The sequence below is a fragment of the Helobdella robusta genome, assembly GCF_000326865.2.
Source record: "Helobdella robusta unplaced genomic scaffold HELROscaffold_5, whole genome shotgun sequence".
Lineage (NCBI taxonomy): Eukaryota > Metazoa > Annelida > Clitellata > Rhynchobdellida > Glossiphoniidae > Helobdella > Helobdella robusta.
The window spans coordinates 1,059,261-1,072,379 of NW_008705254.1; the positions used below are offsets into that span (position 1 = coordinate 1,059,261).

At 31.5% G+C, this 13,119-nt stretch overlaps 3 protein-coding genes across 3 annotated transcripts; 1 reads left to right on the forward strand and 2 right to left on the reverse strand.

The window, feature by feature from the left end:
* Positions 1–2,350: 2,350 nt before the first annotated feature.
* On the reverse strand, positions 2,351–3,744 carry HELRODRAFT_189121 (hypothetical protein; the record flags this gene model as incomplete). The annotated part of the gene is made up of 3 exons (XM_009027122.1): positions 2,351–2,479; positions 3,246–3,346; positions 3,663–3,744. The coding sequence occupies 3 exons, from the start codon at positions 3,742–3,744 to the stop codon at positions 2,351–2,353; spliced, it is 312 nt and encodes a 103-aa protein (XP_009025370.1).
* A 323-nt stretch (positions 3,745–4,067) lies between these two features.
* On the reverse strand, positions 4,068–6,267 carry HELRODRAFT_189122 (hypothetical protein; the record flags this gene model as incomplete). The annotated part of the gene is made up of 5 exons (XM_009027123.1): positions 4,068–4,121; positions 4,402–4,479; positions 4,593–4,715; positions 5,006–5,105; positions 5,420–6,267. The coding sequence occupies 5 exons, from the start codon at positions 6,265–6,267 to the stop codon at positions 4,068–4,070; spliced, it is 1,203 nt and encodes a 400-aa protein (XP_009025371.1).
* Positions 6,268–10,053: 3,786 nt separating this feature from the next.
* On the forward strand, positions 10,054–11,532 carry HELRODRAFT_68267 (hypothetical protein; the record flags this gene model as incomplete). Its single annotated transcript, XM_009026958.1, has 5 exons — positions 10,054–10,140; positions 10,528–10,641; positions 10,888–10,981; positions 11,116–11,245; positions 11,328–11,532. 5 exons carry the CDS (start codon positions 10,054–10,056, stop codon positions 11,530–11,532), a joined length of 630 nt encoding a protein of 209 aa, XP_009025206.1.
* Positions 11,533–13,119: the final 1,587 nt, after the last annotated feature.

Here is a 13,119-nt window from a genome sequence, read left to right on the forward strand (position 1 = left end):
TATTTATACCTAAATACGAAATATATACACATCCACAAACACACACAAACACACACACGTGTATATATTGTATATATATCTATATATGTATATATATATATATATATATATATATATATATATATATATAAGACTGAATACATACGAATGAACTTGTGCGTGTGTGTGTGTGTGAATGTTATCGCTACGATGATGACGACGATTTGATGATGATAATAATAATAATAATAATAATAATAATAATAAGGGTGTTGATTATGATGGTACAATGATGATGATGATTATAGTGATGACAGAGTTTAACAATAGAAATAATAATAATAATAATAATGACGAATAAATTTATATTATGATGAAGAATTTATATATATAATTGAGTTTAGATCACTTCCAATAGGAAATTTCGGAAACAATTTAAAGTAAATTACAAACAATAGCATCATTAATAATAATACCATTATTATTATTATTTAATTATTATAATTATTATTATTATAATTTATTGGTACTAAGATGTACCTTCTTCCAGGTATGACTCATGTTAAATACGCTTTACATAGTTTATCAGTGGCTTGTCTACCAATATGAATGATGGTTGCTGGCTGTTACGATCATTATCATCATCTTTTGAATCATCATCATCATTATTTGAATCATCATCATCATCATCATCATTATTTGAATCATCATCATCATTATTTGAATCATCATCATCATCATTTGAATCATCATCATCATCATCTTTCGGATCGTCATCGTATTTGTTATCATCATCATCATCATCATCGTCGTCTTTTCAAACAAATTTCTTACAAATGTGATCCTTTTAATCATTATCATCATCATCTTAATCATCATCGTCATCATCATCATCATCATTAATTTAGATAGGAAAAGGTTAGTAGGTCGTTGCGCTGATTCAAATGAAGGTAATAAAATAAAAATAATTGGTAGCCATGGTGGTGACGACGATGACGTCATAATAACCATAAAAAAAATAATAAACAGACGAACAAATTGTGTGAATGAATGAATGAATGAATGAATGAATGAATGAATGAATGAATGAATGAATGAGTGGACAAGAGGAAAACCGTAAGATTAAACGAATGAACGAACGAAAGATGAACGAATGAACAAATGTAGAAACTAAGGGCTGAATAAATGAATGAAAGAATGAATAAGTAAAAGAATGAAAGAAAGAAAGAAAGAAAAAAATCTATGGAATTTAACTTTCCTAGAAAGGAATGTTTCGAAATTTAATCACTCAACACATGCTAGCTAGCTCATCATCAGCATCGTCGTCGTCATCACTACTATCATTATCTTAATCACCATCATTATCAGCAATGATTACGACATCATCATGACTTTAACCCTCGACATCATCGTCTTCATCACAATCATCATCTCCATCTTCTTAACCATCACCAACATCACATTAACCCCTCCTACCATCATCATCATCATCTCTCTCACCACCACCATCATCTCTCTTTCATCACCATTATCCTTTCTCTCCCACCATCATTATACTCTCTCCCCAATCATCATCATCATCATCATTGCAAAACATGTTTATCTATATCTCATCGTAATTATTTCTCAGCAACACTAACTGAAAAATTTCCAAGTTATTTATGACGTCACCAATATATATATATATATATATATATATGTGTGTGTGTGTGTGTGTGTGTGTGTGTGTGTGTGTGTGTGTGTGTGACGTAATTAAAAGATATTTTCATTCGTTGTATAATTTATTTTTTCAAAGGAATTGCGAAGCAAAATGGATGTAACTTTTATTACATTTTCACAATTACCTTCAATTCAACTATACAGATGTATGCATGCATGTATGTATTTATGTATGTATAAATATATCGCGCTATACAAATACACACAAACACACACATATATATATATATATATATATATATATATATATATATATATATATATATAATTAAGAAAAGAATAACAATAATAAAGTCCAAAATATGCAAAATATGTTGAACACCGTATTAAACCCTATATACATGAAAATAGCTGAAAATACAAATGAATGAATGGGTGAATGAATGAATGAATGAATGAATGAATGAAAGAATGAATGAATAAATGAATGGACAAACAAACGAACAAACGAACCAATAAATGAATGGCCCTTGACGAAAACGCCAAGCGAAAGCACTGGAAATTTTGTGTTTTATAAATTAATTTCAATTTGAAATTGATGTCACTATATCACATTAATTAGATATGCATGTGTGTGTGCGTGTGTGTGTGCGTGTTTATATATGCATCTTTACGGTAACGAATGACGTCATCCTCATCGCGCGCGTCATCACTATACCGGAAGTTGCCCCGGAAGTACTTTTTTGATTTCGGCTACAGTCTCACGCTTTGCTAGTTGGCTCATTTTCTTCCAGACTTTCAATATTCTGTCCAACTCTTTGAGGTGCGAGAAGATGTAACTCTGCCATTGCGGGCCTGTCGGTAATTGGTGGGTTTGTTTGGTTGGTGGCTGATTCTGATTGGTTGGTTCGCTGGCTGATTGATTGATTGACTGATTGAATGATTGATTGATTGAATGATTGATTGACTGATTGAATGAATGAATGATTGAATGATTGATTGACTGATTTGTTGATTAATTGGTTAACCCTGGATTGTGATTGATCGGGTGATAAGACGATTAAAAATAAAAGAAACAACAAAAAACAGTATAGAGAAAGAGAGAGAGAAAATGAAGAGAGAAATAAAAAGAGAGAGAAAGAGAGAGAGAAATACAACTTTAATTTGCAGATTTTTAAGAACGATCCTTCGCTAGTGAATTTTAAAAATATCACAGCGAACAAGGACAAAGTCAAATATGTGTTTTGACAAAAAATTAACCACTGGTAATTATGACGATGAAAACGACGACGATGATTATTATTATTATTATCATTACTATTTCGGTACTGATTATGATAATGATGACGAAGACGATGGTGGTGGTGATGACGATGATGAAAACGATTGATTGATTGAATGTGAGAAGTTTAAAAAGTACTAATGAAGTTTCAACGATGCAGTGAGAGACGCTAATTAAATTCATCGAACGAACGAATGTATGCCTGTGTGTGTGTGTGCGTGTGTATATATCTATTTGTGTGTGTGTGTGTGTGTGTGTGCGTGTGTATGCATGTGTGTGTGTGTATGCGTGTGTGTGTGTGTGTGTGTGCGTGTGTGTGCGTAACCACCACACCGGTGAAATATTCTTCTAGGAGATCGCCGTTAAGAACGTAAGCCGAGCCAAACTGTCTGTGGGCTATGTTGCCCGCCTTCAACGGTAGAAGTCCTGTGGTGGTAATGATGATGATGATGATGATGATGATAACCGTGGTGATGATGATGATGATGATGATGATGACCGCGGTTATGATGATGATGATAATCGGCAAATCAATCAACCAGTCAACTAGCCACTCAACCATCCAAACTAACCATCTAAACCAACCAACCAACCAACCAGTCAACCAACCAGTCAACCAACCAGTCAACTAACCATCCATCCAACCAACCAACCAACCAACCAACCAACCAACCAACCAGTCAACCAACCAACCAGTTATATAGAAATCATCGACCCAAAAGAATGGGACGTGGTATGAAACTTCGTGTAAGATCATTGCCACGTCTGTGCTCATGATGAAAGCACTGCCCGAGCAATATGTAGGGTACCAATCTCCGGCCCATTCTTCTTTCAAAACCTGTGCGTGTGTTTGTGTGTGTGTGCGCGCGTGTGCGTGTGTATGTGTGTATGTATGTGTGGTGTGTGTGTGGTGTGTGTGTGGGAATCATCGAGAAATAATTTAATAATTCGTGAATAATTTATTGAGAGAAAGAAAAAGAAAGAGTGAAAGAAGAGATGCGATGGAGACATCATTGATTTATTCTTATCATCATCATCATCATCGATCATCATCATCATCGGATCATCATCATCATTACTGCCACATCATCGTCATCGTCATCATCATCAATAGCGAATCAATGAACAAATTGTGGCCGGATTGATTTTAGCAAGGCGAGTAGAAGGGGGGCAAAAAAATAATTGCCTTCATAATAGAGAGCTGATTGTTTAAATGAATGAATGAATGAATGAATGAATGAAAAAATCGATAAATGAATGAAAAAAGGAAGTAAGAATGGAAATGATTGATTGAACGAATGAATGAGTGAATGAAAGAAAGAATGGATGTATGAAAAATTATTCAATTTATGCGAATTCGATTTAAGTACACCACCACGTTTCGTCAACATCACCATCATCATCACCACCACCACGGTCATCGTCATCACCACTACCATCATCATCGTCATCATCGCCATCATCATCATCGTCATCATTACCTTCCACTTTCCAGTTCTTAAGACTGGCATTCCGTACCAAACAGCGCACATGATAAGGCCTTTCAAGTTATTTTCATCCTGATAATGATGATGATAATAATAATAACAAAAATAATCATAATAATCATAATAATAATGATGATAATCATAATAATATTCATAGTAATGATAATAATGATAATAATAACAACCTTTTCGAGATGTTTGAAGTACTTGATAAGTGAGAACATGTTAACGAAGATGTCGTCATCGGTCTTGAGAATGAACCTTGCATTCGGACAGAAGAGTGATATCCACTTCAAGGCAGCCACACCCTGAGAATGATGAGGATTGATAGTAAAGAAATGAAGAGTAGAGATCTTTCCAGTGGCATTTTCTTCGACTTATCCGAAGCCTTCAATCACAAAGAACTCCTATCCAGACTACTTCATTACGAAGTAATAGACACAGTTCACAACTGGATGAAAAGCTATCTTTCATCAGTCAGTCAGTCAGTCAGCCAGCCAGCCAGCCAGCCAGCCAGCCAGTCAGTCAGTAAGTCAAGTCAGTCAATCAATCAATCAACCAACAAATCAACCAGCCAGCCAATCATAAACCGACAGACCTTATAAGTGAGATTGTGATAGGAATCAATGAAGTCTTCTTGCACCAGGTCACCATACAGATCTTGTTCCAGCCTCAAACTTTCGCTCAGACTTTTTGCCCTGCGTATAATAACAATAATAATAACAATAATAATAACAACAACAAAAACAACAATAATAATAAATATTATTATTGTTATTATTATTATTTGAATTTTGAAATGAAATGCCGAAAATACCTTCAGCGTTCAGGTTTATGCAAATAGATTTTCAGCAGCAGTCGATGAAAACATAGCACACACACACACACACACACACACACACACACACACACACACACAAACACACACACAAACATACACACGCGCACACACACACATACAAACACACACATATACACACATATACAAACACACACACACGCACACACACACTTATTTTCATCAGGTTCCGGATGAACTCCCATCACAAACACAATCCTGACCGAGACATCAGGGGCATACTGCACGCAGTTACCCCACGTCCTCCTTATAACCTCCCTGCGTCTGTAGTTGCCTGGAGAGGTGTGCACGTATATTAGAATATACACGTTACCATCATTCTGATTGGTGGAGGGCGAGTAGCTAGGGATTAGTGGGGCACATATTTCCGGGGAATTGATGAGGTATTTGAAGGGGTGGGGATGGACCACGTCGGTTCTTGCCCTCAATAACCTGTCCAATTCCTTCGGGTCAATTTTGTCGCTACTGAATGGATGGCTGATGATGTACTGCCGGTCTTGTTTCTGTTGAGACTGCTGACTGCTGTTGGCGGTGTCGTCGGGCGATTGCTGTAGCGTGTCGTTCGTCGTGGCGTTGCTGTCGTGTCGATGTTTGTATTTGTTGTAGATCTGCATCTGTCTCGGGTCGATTTCAATCTTCTTGAGATTATTAAGGATGTGAATGACGTCGCGAATATTCGCCTTCATGAGCGTGTGATTTTTAGTCGAATTTCTACTGCGAATAGAGTTATAGTCGTTGACGAGTGCAGTTTTCTCGCGCTGGCGATGGCCACTGTCCCGGATGTAGTCATGTTGTCGCAGTCGACGCAGCCTCTCGTCCTCCTCATCGAATTCTGAGTCGCCGTGTTGCATGGTAAACCTTCTGACTATACTCTCGTGGCTTTCGTCGTTGGCGTTCGCCACAGCCACGTGCGACTCGTCGCCGAAGTCGAGAAATATCTTGAAGAGCGTGTAGATGCTGATGATGAGCAGCAGGAGTAGGTATGGTTTCTTTATTATCATCGTGTCTTAACATCGGATGAGTGAAAGTAATGGTGAGCGTGAGTGAATGAGTGCCTACAAGTAAATCCGTTGCAAAATAACTTCGTGAAGACGATGATGATAATGATGACGTGGTTAATGATGATGATGTTTTTCTGGTGGTGATGATGATTAATTATAACGGAAATATATTACAGATAGTTTAATGACGACGATTACTGACTGACTGAGATGATGATCATGTTGGTTATGATGACCACAAACCAGTTGACTTCATGATGATGACGATGATGTTGTTGATGATGATGTTGTTGTTGATGATGATGATGCCGTTGATGATGATGTCGGTGTTGATAATAGTAGAGAATTAAATTTTTAAAATATCATTTCTCGGAACTGAATGGTAGCACAATGTTGAAAAAAATTTAATAATCGGCCATTAGTCACATTAATATAATTATTATAACGAAAATTAAATTATTATTATTATTAATATTATTATCATTATTGATAATTATTCAATAATATTTATTATTAATATTTTCAATATTATAATAAATATAACGCCAGGATGATAGCATAACGTAAACTTTATATAGGCTTGTAAAAAAATATTTATAAAGTAATTATAGTAATCTGTAATTATTACGATTATGCTATCAATAATAATAATTGCAATAATAATAGCGACAATAATAATACTACTAATAATAATAATAATAAGGCAGCCATAACATAAAGCCTATTGCCATGCCAACGATAAATTTTATGGTAATCCTAGCAAAGACAATGATTATTATTAATATTATTGCTATACTATTATTAATATTATTGCTATACTATTATTAATATTATTGCTATACTATTATTAATAATATTATTATTATTATTAATATTATTATACAAATGATGACGATGCGAACATCACATTAATGACATCACATCAGCCAGATGAACTGATTTAATGATATTTTTATTAAGGCTATGTTAATGGTATAATTGTTAAGTGTACGCATAAGTGGTAAAAATCTATTTCTCTCTCTCTCTCTCTCTCTCTCTCTCTCTCTCTCTCTATATATATATATATATATATATATATATATATATGTTGGTAATAGACCATAATTTTTACAATATTCTATAAATTCTACCGAATGTTTGGCGTTACAAACATAACGCCAAACATTCGGTAGAATTTATAGAATATTGTAAAAATATATATATATATATATATATATATATATATATATATATATATATATATATATCAAGTGAACCTTTTAAGCATGATACTTAAAATCGTGTAACTAAAAAGGCCGTTTGTGATGGACTACTACTACTGCTGCTACTACTACTACTACTACTACTACTACTACTAACCCTACTACTAAAAGAAGTGCCACTACTACTACTGCGACCAATACTACATCAACGCCAACTACAGTTGTAAAATCGGTAGCTTGTTGATTCATTCATTCACCCATACATTCATACATTCACCCAAACATTCATTCATTCACCAATACATTCATTCATTCACCCATACATTCATTCATTCACCCATACATTCATTCATTCACCCATACATTCATTCATTCACCCATACATTCATTCATTCATTCGTGAAACATTTAATAAGTAACGAAACAGTAATTTGATTAACAATTGTTAAACCGAAGTGAATAAAACGATAAACCAAAAAACAACCATTACTAACATACACCCATAAATATACATACTTACAAACATACATGTATACATACTTATAAACATACATATGTACATGGAAACAAACAAACATACAAACAAACAAACAAACAAACAAACCAACCAACCAACAAACCAACAAACAAACAAACAAGCGAACGTACTTACAAAACAAAAGTTTAACTATCCATGTCCAAATTAAATAGATCTAAATAAATAACGTAATTACTAAGAGTGAAAATAATATAGATAACAATATAAATCAATTAAATCATTTCATTTTTTCAATAAAATATGTGCTCTTTTACCAAAATGTAAACAACAAATGAATCTACCATATATAAATATATATATATATATATATATATATTCTATATATATATATATATATATATATATAGAAAGAGAGAGAGAGAGAGAGAGAAAAAAATTTTAAAGACTATTTTAATTCACATACATATGTGTACCTACATGGCATATATATATATATATATATATATATATACATATATGTATTATATACATATACAAATATATATGTGTGTGTATTTATGTATGTGCATATATGTATATATATATATATATAAGAACTAGCATTGTAGATCCATCTACACCTGTATTGGATGTTCATTAGCTTGAATACCTGAATACATCAAAGTATGTATGTATGTATGTATGTATGTATGTATGTATGTATGTATGAATGTATGAATGTATGTATGTATGAATGAATATGTTTGTATGTGTGTAAATGTACAGTAAATCTATACTTTGTACACACACAGTATGAACATTAAAATGTGCACCATATATTGTGTTAGTATTTAGCCATTTAAACAGCTAAACACTAACTTATTTTTCACATAAACAAATGTCAACACACTGACTAGGCACATTCAAACATATGTGTTTGTGTGTTGTTGGTATATTATGTATGTGTGTGTGTGTGTGTGTGTGTGTGTGTGTGTGTGTGTGTGTGTGTGTGTGTGTCTGTTTGTATGTGTGTGCAGGTGAGTATGTAAACAAAACAAAATTACATGAAAATATAAAAACAATTATTGTAAGTGTGTTTCAAATAGCTCATTATGTGAGTACACTTGATTTTTAATTTATGCACAACATGTTAAAATTTTGTTTTCTCCATATCTTAAAAACTAAGAGGTTATTGTTATTGTAACTGAAATGTTCAAGTAGATGTTTGTGTGTTCGCTTCTGTTTGTTTCAGTACATTGTTCAGTAGATAAGAAACATTTATTAATGGTAAAAATCTAATAATAAAAATAACTTCTTCCTAATATAAAAATAATAATTTCTGAACTTTTTGAATTTTTATAAAAGTTGAAATCTGAAAGCTATTAAATTAAATAATAATTCTTTTTTTTGTGTGTCTGTAAAAATGATAACATATAATTATAATATAATAATATAATAACGAATAATACATACACATAGGTACATTAAACCAAAATTTATTAATTTATTAAGTAATTTAACTAAAATGTTATTAAATTAAATAAATAAAATATTTTATAAGCAAGGTAAAACTAAAAATACAATACACAAAATATAGTTCATACCCAGTCATACGCTACTGTATATATATATAATAAGAATTGAATATTAAAAATTGTTTTTTCAATCATTTTTTACCTAATTTTACATAATTACTTAAAATTTGCTATTTAAAATTTTTTTTAGTTTGTAAAAATTTATATGTAAAATTTAAACTGGTGGGCAAAACGCTTAAGAACACAATAACAGTTTAATTAATTAAAACAGTCTAAATTATTTTTATAAAATATAATTGTAAAATGATAAATTACATTTTATTTATAAAATTAAATTTAATATAGTTAAATTTTTAAAAATATTATAACTATTAGGTAAAATATAAAAACTTTACTTTGGCACCTTTTTATTACCTTACAAATTTTACTTAAGGCAAGTTGGTTTCATAGCAGATCATATCGAATTTACGTTTGAGTTGTTTCGGTTGGAATGAAGTTGAATTTATCTATTAAAACTTATGATTTTGTTTAAAGAAGTTTATAAAATATAATAAAACTTATTTAATTTTCAATATTTAAAAAAATTTAACAAATGTCTCAAAAATTTCCGGCTTTTTATCCGATCACACAGGTCTGTGTGGTGGCAGACCCTCAGAAATGTCCACCAAGTTACGATTTGGTTAAATTTTAAATATTTTTTTTATTCATATTATTTCAATAAAGTAATTTTGGTTATTGTTAAGAAATGAAACATATTATATAAACTGTTCTCGTGTTAATATACCTACCACGTACAATGTTTTAAATTTAAAGTCCTATCTCTAATTAAAATTTTTTTAGTAATTAGGTCATGATTCATTATAATATAATTTTTTTATAATATAATATAATATAATCAGAATGTGTTATTTATTTGTTGCCTTGTGTATGTCCCCAGTTTGAATGGGGTAAAATTGAATAAATATTCTAAATAGTTCATAAAATGAATTTACAATAATGTGAGTATGGTGGTATATAATATATAATTTGTAATTTCTAAAATAAAATTGGAAAACACACATAACAGTTGATGAGATCCAAAGATAAGGAGGCCGACTGCGACCTGTGGCGAGAAAGTGGAATGTTTAAACGATACACAAGGTACCTCTGCTTCACCAGATCATTCAACATTGATAATCTTGTAAGTTAGTGACATCTAGTTGAAAATCTTAAACTTATTTAAATTATTTATTTAATTAAATTTGTTTTTTCTTTCTTTATTTTGCAATTCTCTCTGTCATTTCTCAGATCTAACAGCAATAAGCACTTAAAACATGGAGGCACATTATTATTTTTATATTTTATAAAATTATTTATTTATAAATTAAAATATTAATAGTTATTACAATTATTTTTGTTGTAGTTAATTTCAAACTTCAAACCCAAGCAGGATAACATGGTTTTGGTGGCACTGCAAATCCTCAACGAGAAAGACTTTCCCCCAACTGGCTTCACGACTATAGATAAAACTCTAGATTCAGGTTTTTTGGTTCTATTGTTATTCTTATTTTTATTATGATTATTTATTGTCATTGTTTATTTAATATTTATCATTTAAATAAATGAAAATTTAAATGAAAATTTAAAAAAAATTGTTCAATTCATTTGTCATTAGAGGAAAAAGCATTTAGAAAAAAACAACTATGTGTCAAGATGGCCAGCCGAAATTCGGTCTCCACAGCCATTACAGATATTGTCTTACTTACTAAAGTTAAGAGGCCTCCAGAAGAATATACGTTGTTAGGGTTAGTTGGTTAAAAATAACTTCTATCTATCTAACGTTCTATCTTTAGCATTCAATTAACCACCACACCTTTATTTCTGCAGTGATATAAATGGCATATTGGTATGCTACAAAACTGGTAGAGTTCCACCAGAGACACAATCATTCATCCATGCAGCTAATTCTATTGTGGCCAACACTACAGCTGCTGCTGCTTCTACAGCTGCTTCTACAGCTGCTATTTCCAATAAAATCACTTTGAGGTTTGTTTTATTTCTTGATTTTTTATCTTTATTTTGTCTGTTATAGTCTTTTTCTTTATCATCTTCATCTTTGTTATCATCATCATCTTTATCGTAATTAGCGTCACTAATTTGTCACTAATCAATATCAGACCGGCTCCCAGCCCTCCAGTTTCGAAGCCTCAGCCGCCAGTTCCCACTCCACGGGCTGACGTTCTACAGAGGCAAAACGATGCTGCTAGAAGTGATGCTTTTTCATTTAATGGTTGGTTTTGTTTTTTTTGTTCATTTGTTAGTCTCTTTGTTTGTTCATGTGTTTGTTTGTTTGTTCATGTGTTTGTTTGTTGGTAAGTTTGTTCATTTGTTTGTTTGTTTGTTTGTTTGTTTGTTTGTTTGTTTGTTTGTTTGTTTGTTTGTTTGTTTGTTGATATATCTATTCATGCATCTATTTATTTATTTATTGATTTAGTTGTTTGCAATTATTTTTTTATTTGCTTGCTTGTTTGGGTGTCCTGGTTATGACATTAAACTGACCCTCACTGCCTTGTGAGTGATATTGGATCATCAAAGGCTAGGCCCACCGCTTATAACTGTGGTTGCGTAAGGAAGGGGGCGTCCTGCGTAAAAATTAGCCAAATAAATTACTTATGATACAGAAGTTTCATCATAGGTAGCCAAACGGCAACCCCCGATCTCGGGGAAAATGTCGTCTAAACGTGTGTTGTTGTTGTTGTTGTTGCTTGTTTGGGTGTATCAAGAGGAGCAATAATTACAATAATATAAAATAATAATAAGAACAATTATAATAATAACTATGACATAATAATAAGTAAATAATTAAATCAAACACTCAAGCAGTTCTTACAGGGATTGAATTTCAAGTGAATCCATCCATATCTGATACAGGCAACTCTTCATCGTTGTCAACGGTAATAATATAAATTATTTAATCATTTATTTATTTATTTATAATATTATAATTAATTATGATAATTTATAAGTAATAATAGTGCGCATATTAATTTTTCCCCACTATAGAAATTGACCCCCAGTGTCTCGTACAAATCCCTGAATGATATTAATCAAGAGGTTAGAGATATTTATAAAAATTATTTCAGCTAATAATAAATAAATTATATTTATGATTGTGTTTATATTTATTCATAATTATACATATAATTTTTTTCTTATTTATTATTAATAGAAATTTTTTATTATATTTATTCTTCAGTATCAGTACAACTTCAGTTTTGAAAGGTCTGTATTGGCAAACTGCAAGACACCCTGATAAAGAATGTGATGTGTATTTCTCTCTCTTTCTCTCTCTCTCTTTCTCTTTGTCTATATTTCCTCTCTTTTTCTTATAGTTTGTCTTTATATCTATCAGTCAGTCTATCTATCTATCTGTAAAGTCTAATTATGTCTTTTGCCATTATCTTTTCCTAGGTTTAAGTTTTTTTGCTTCTTATGTCTTCTGTGTATCTGTCTATCTATTTATCTATCTATCTATCTATCTATCTATCTATCTATCTATCTATCTATCTATCTATCTATCTATCTATCTATCTATCTATCTATCTATCTATCTATCTATCTATCTATCTATCTATCTATCTATCTATCTATCTATCTATCTATCTATCTATCTATCTAT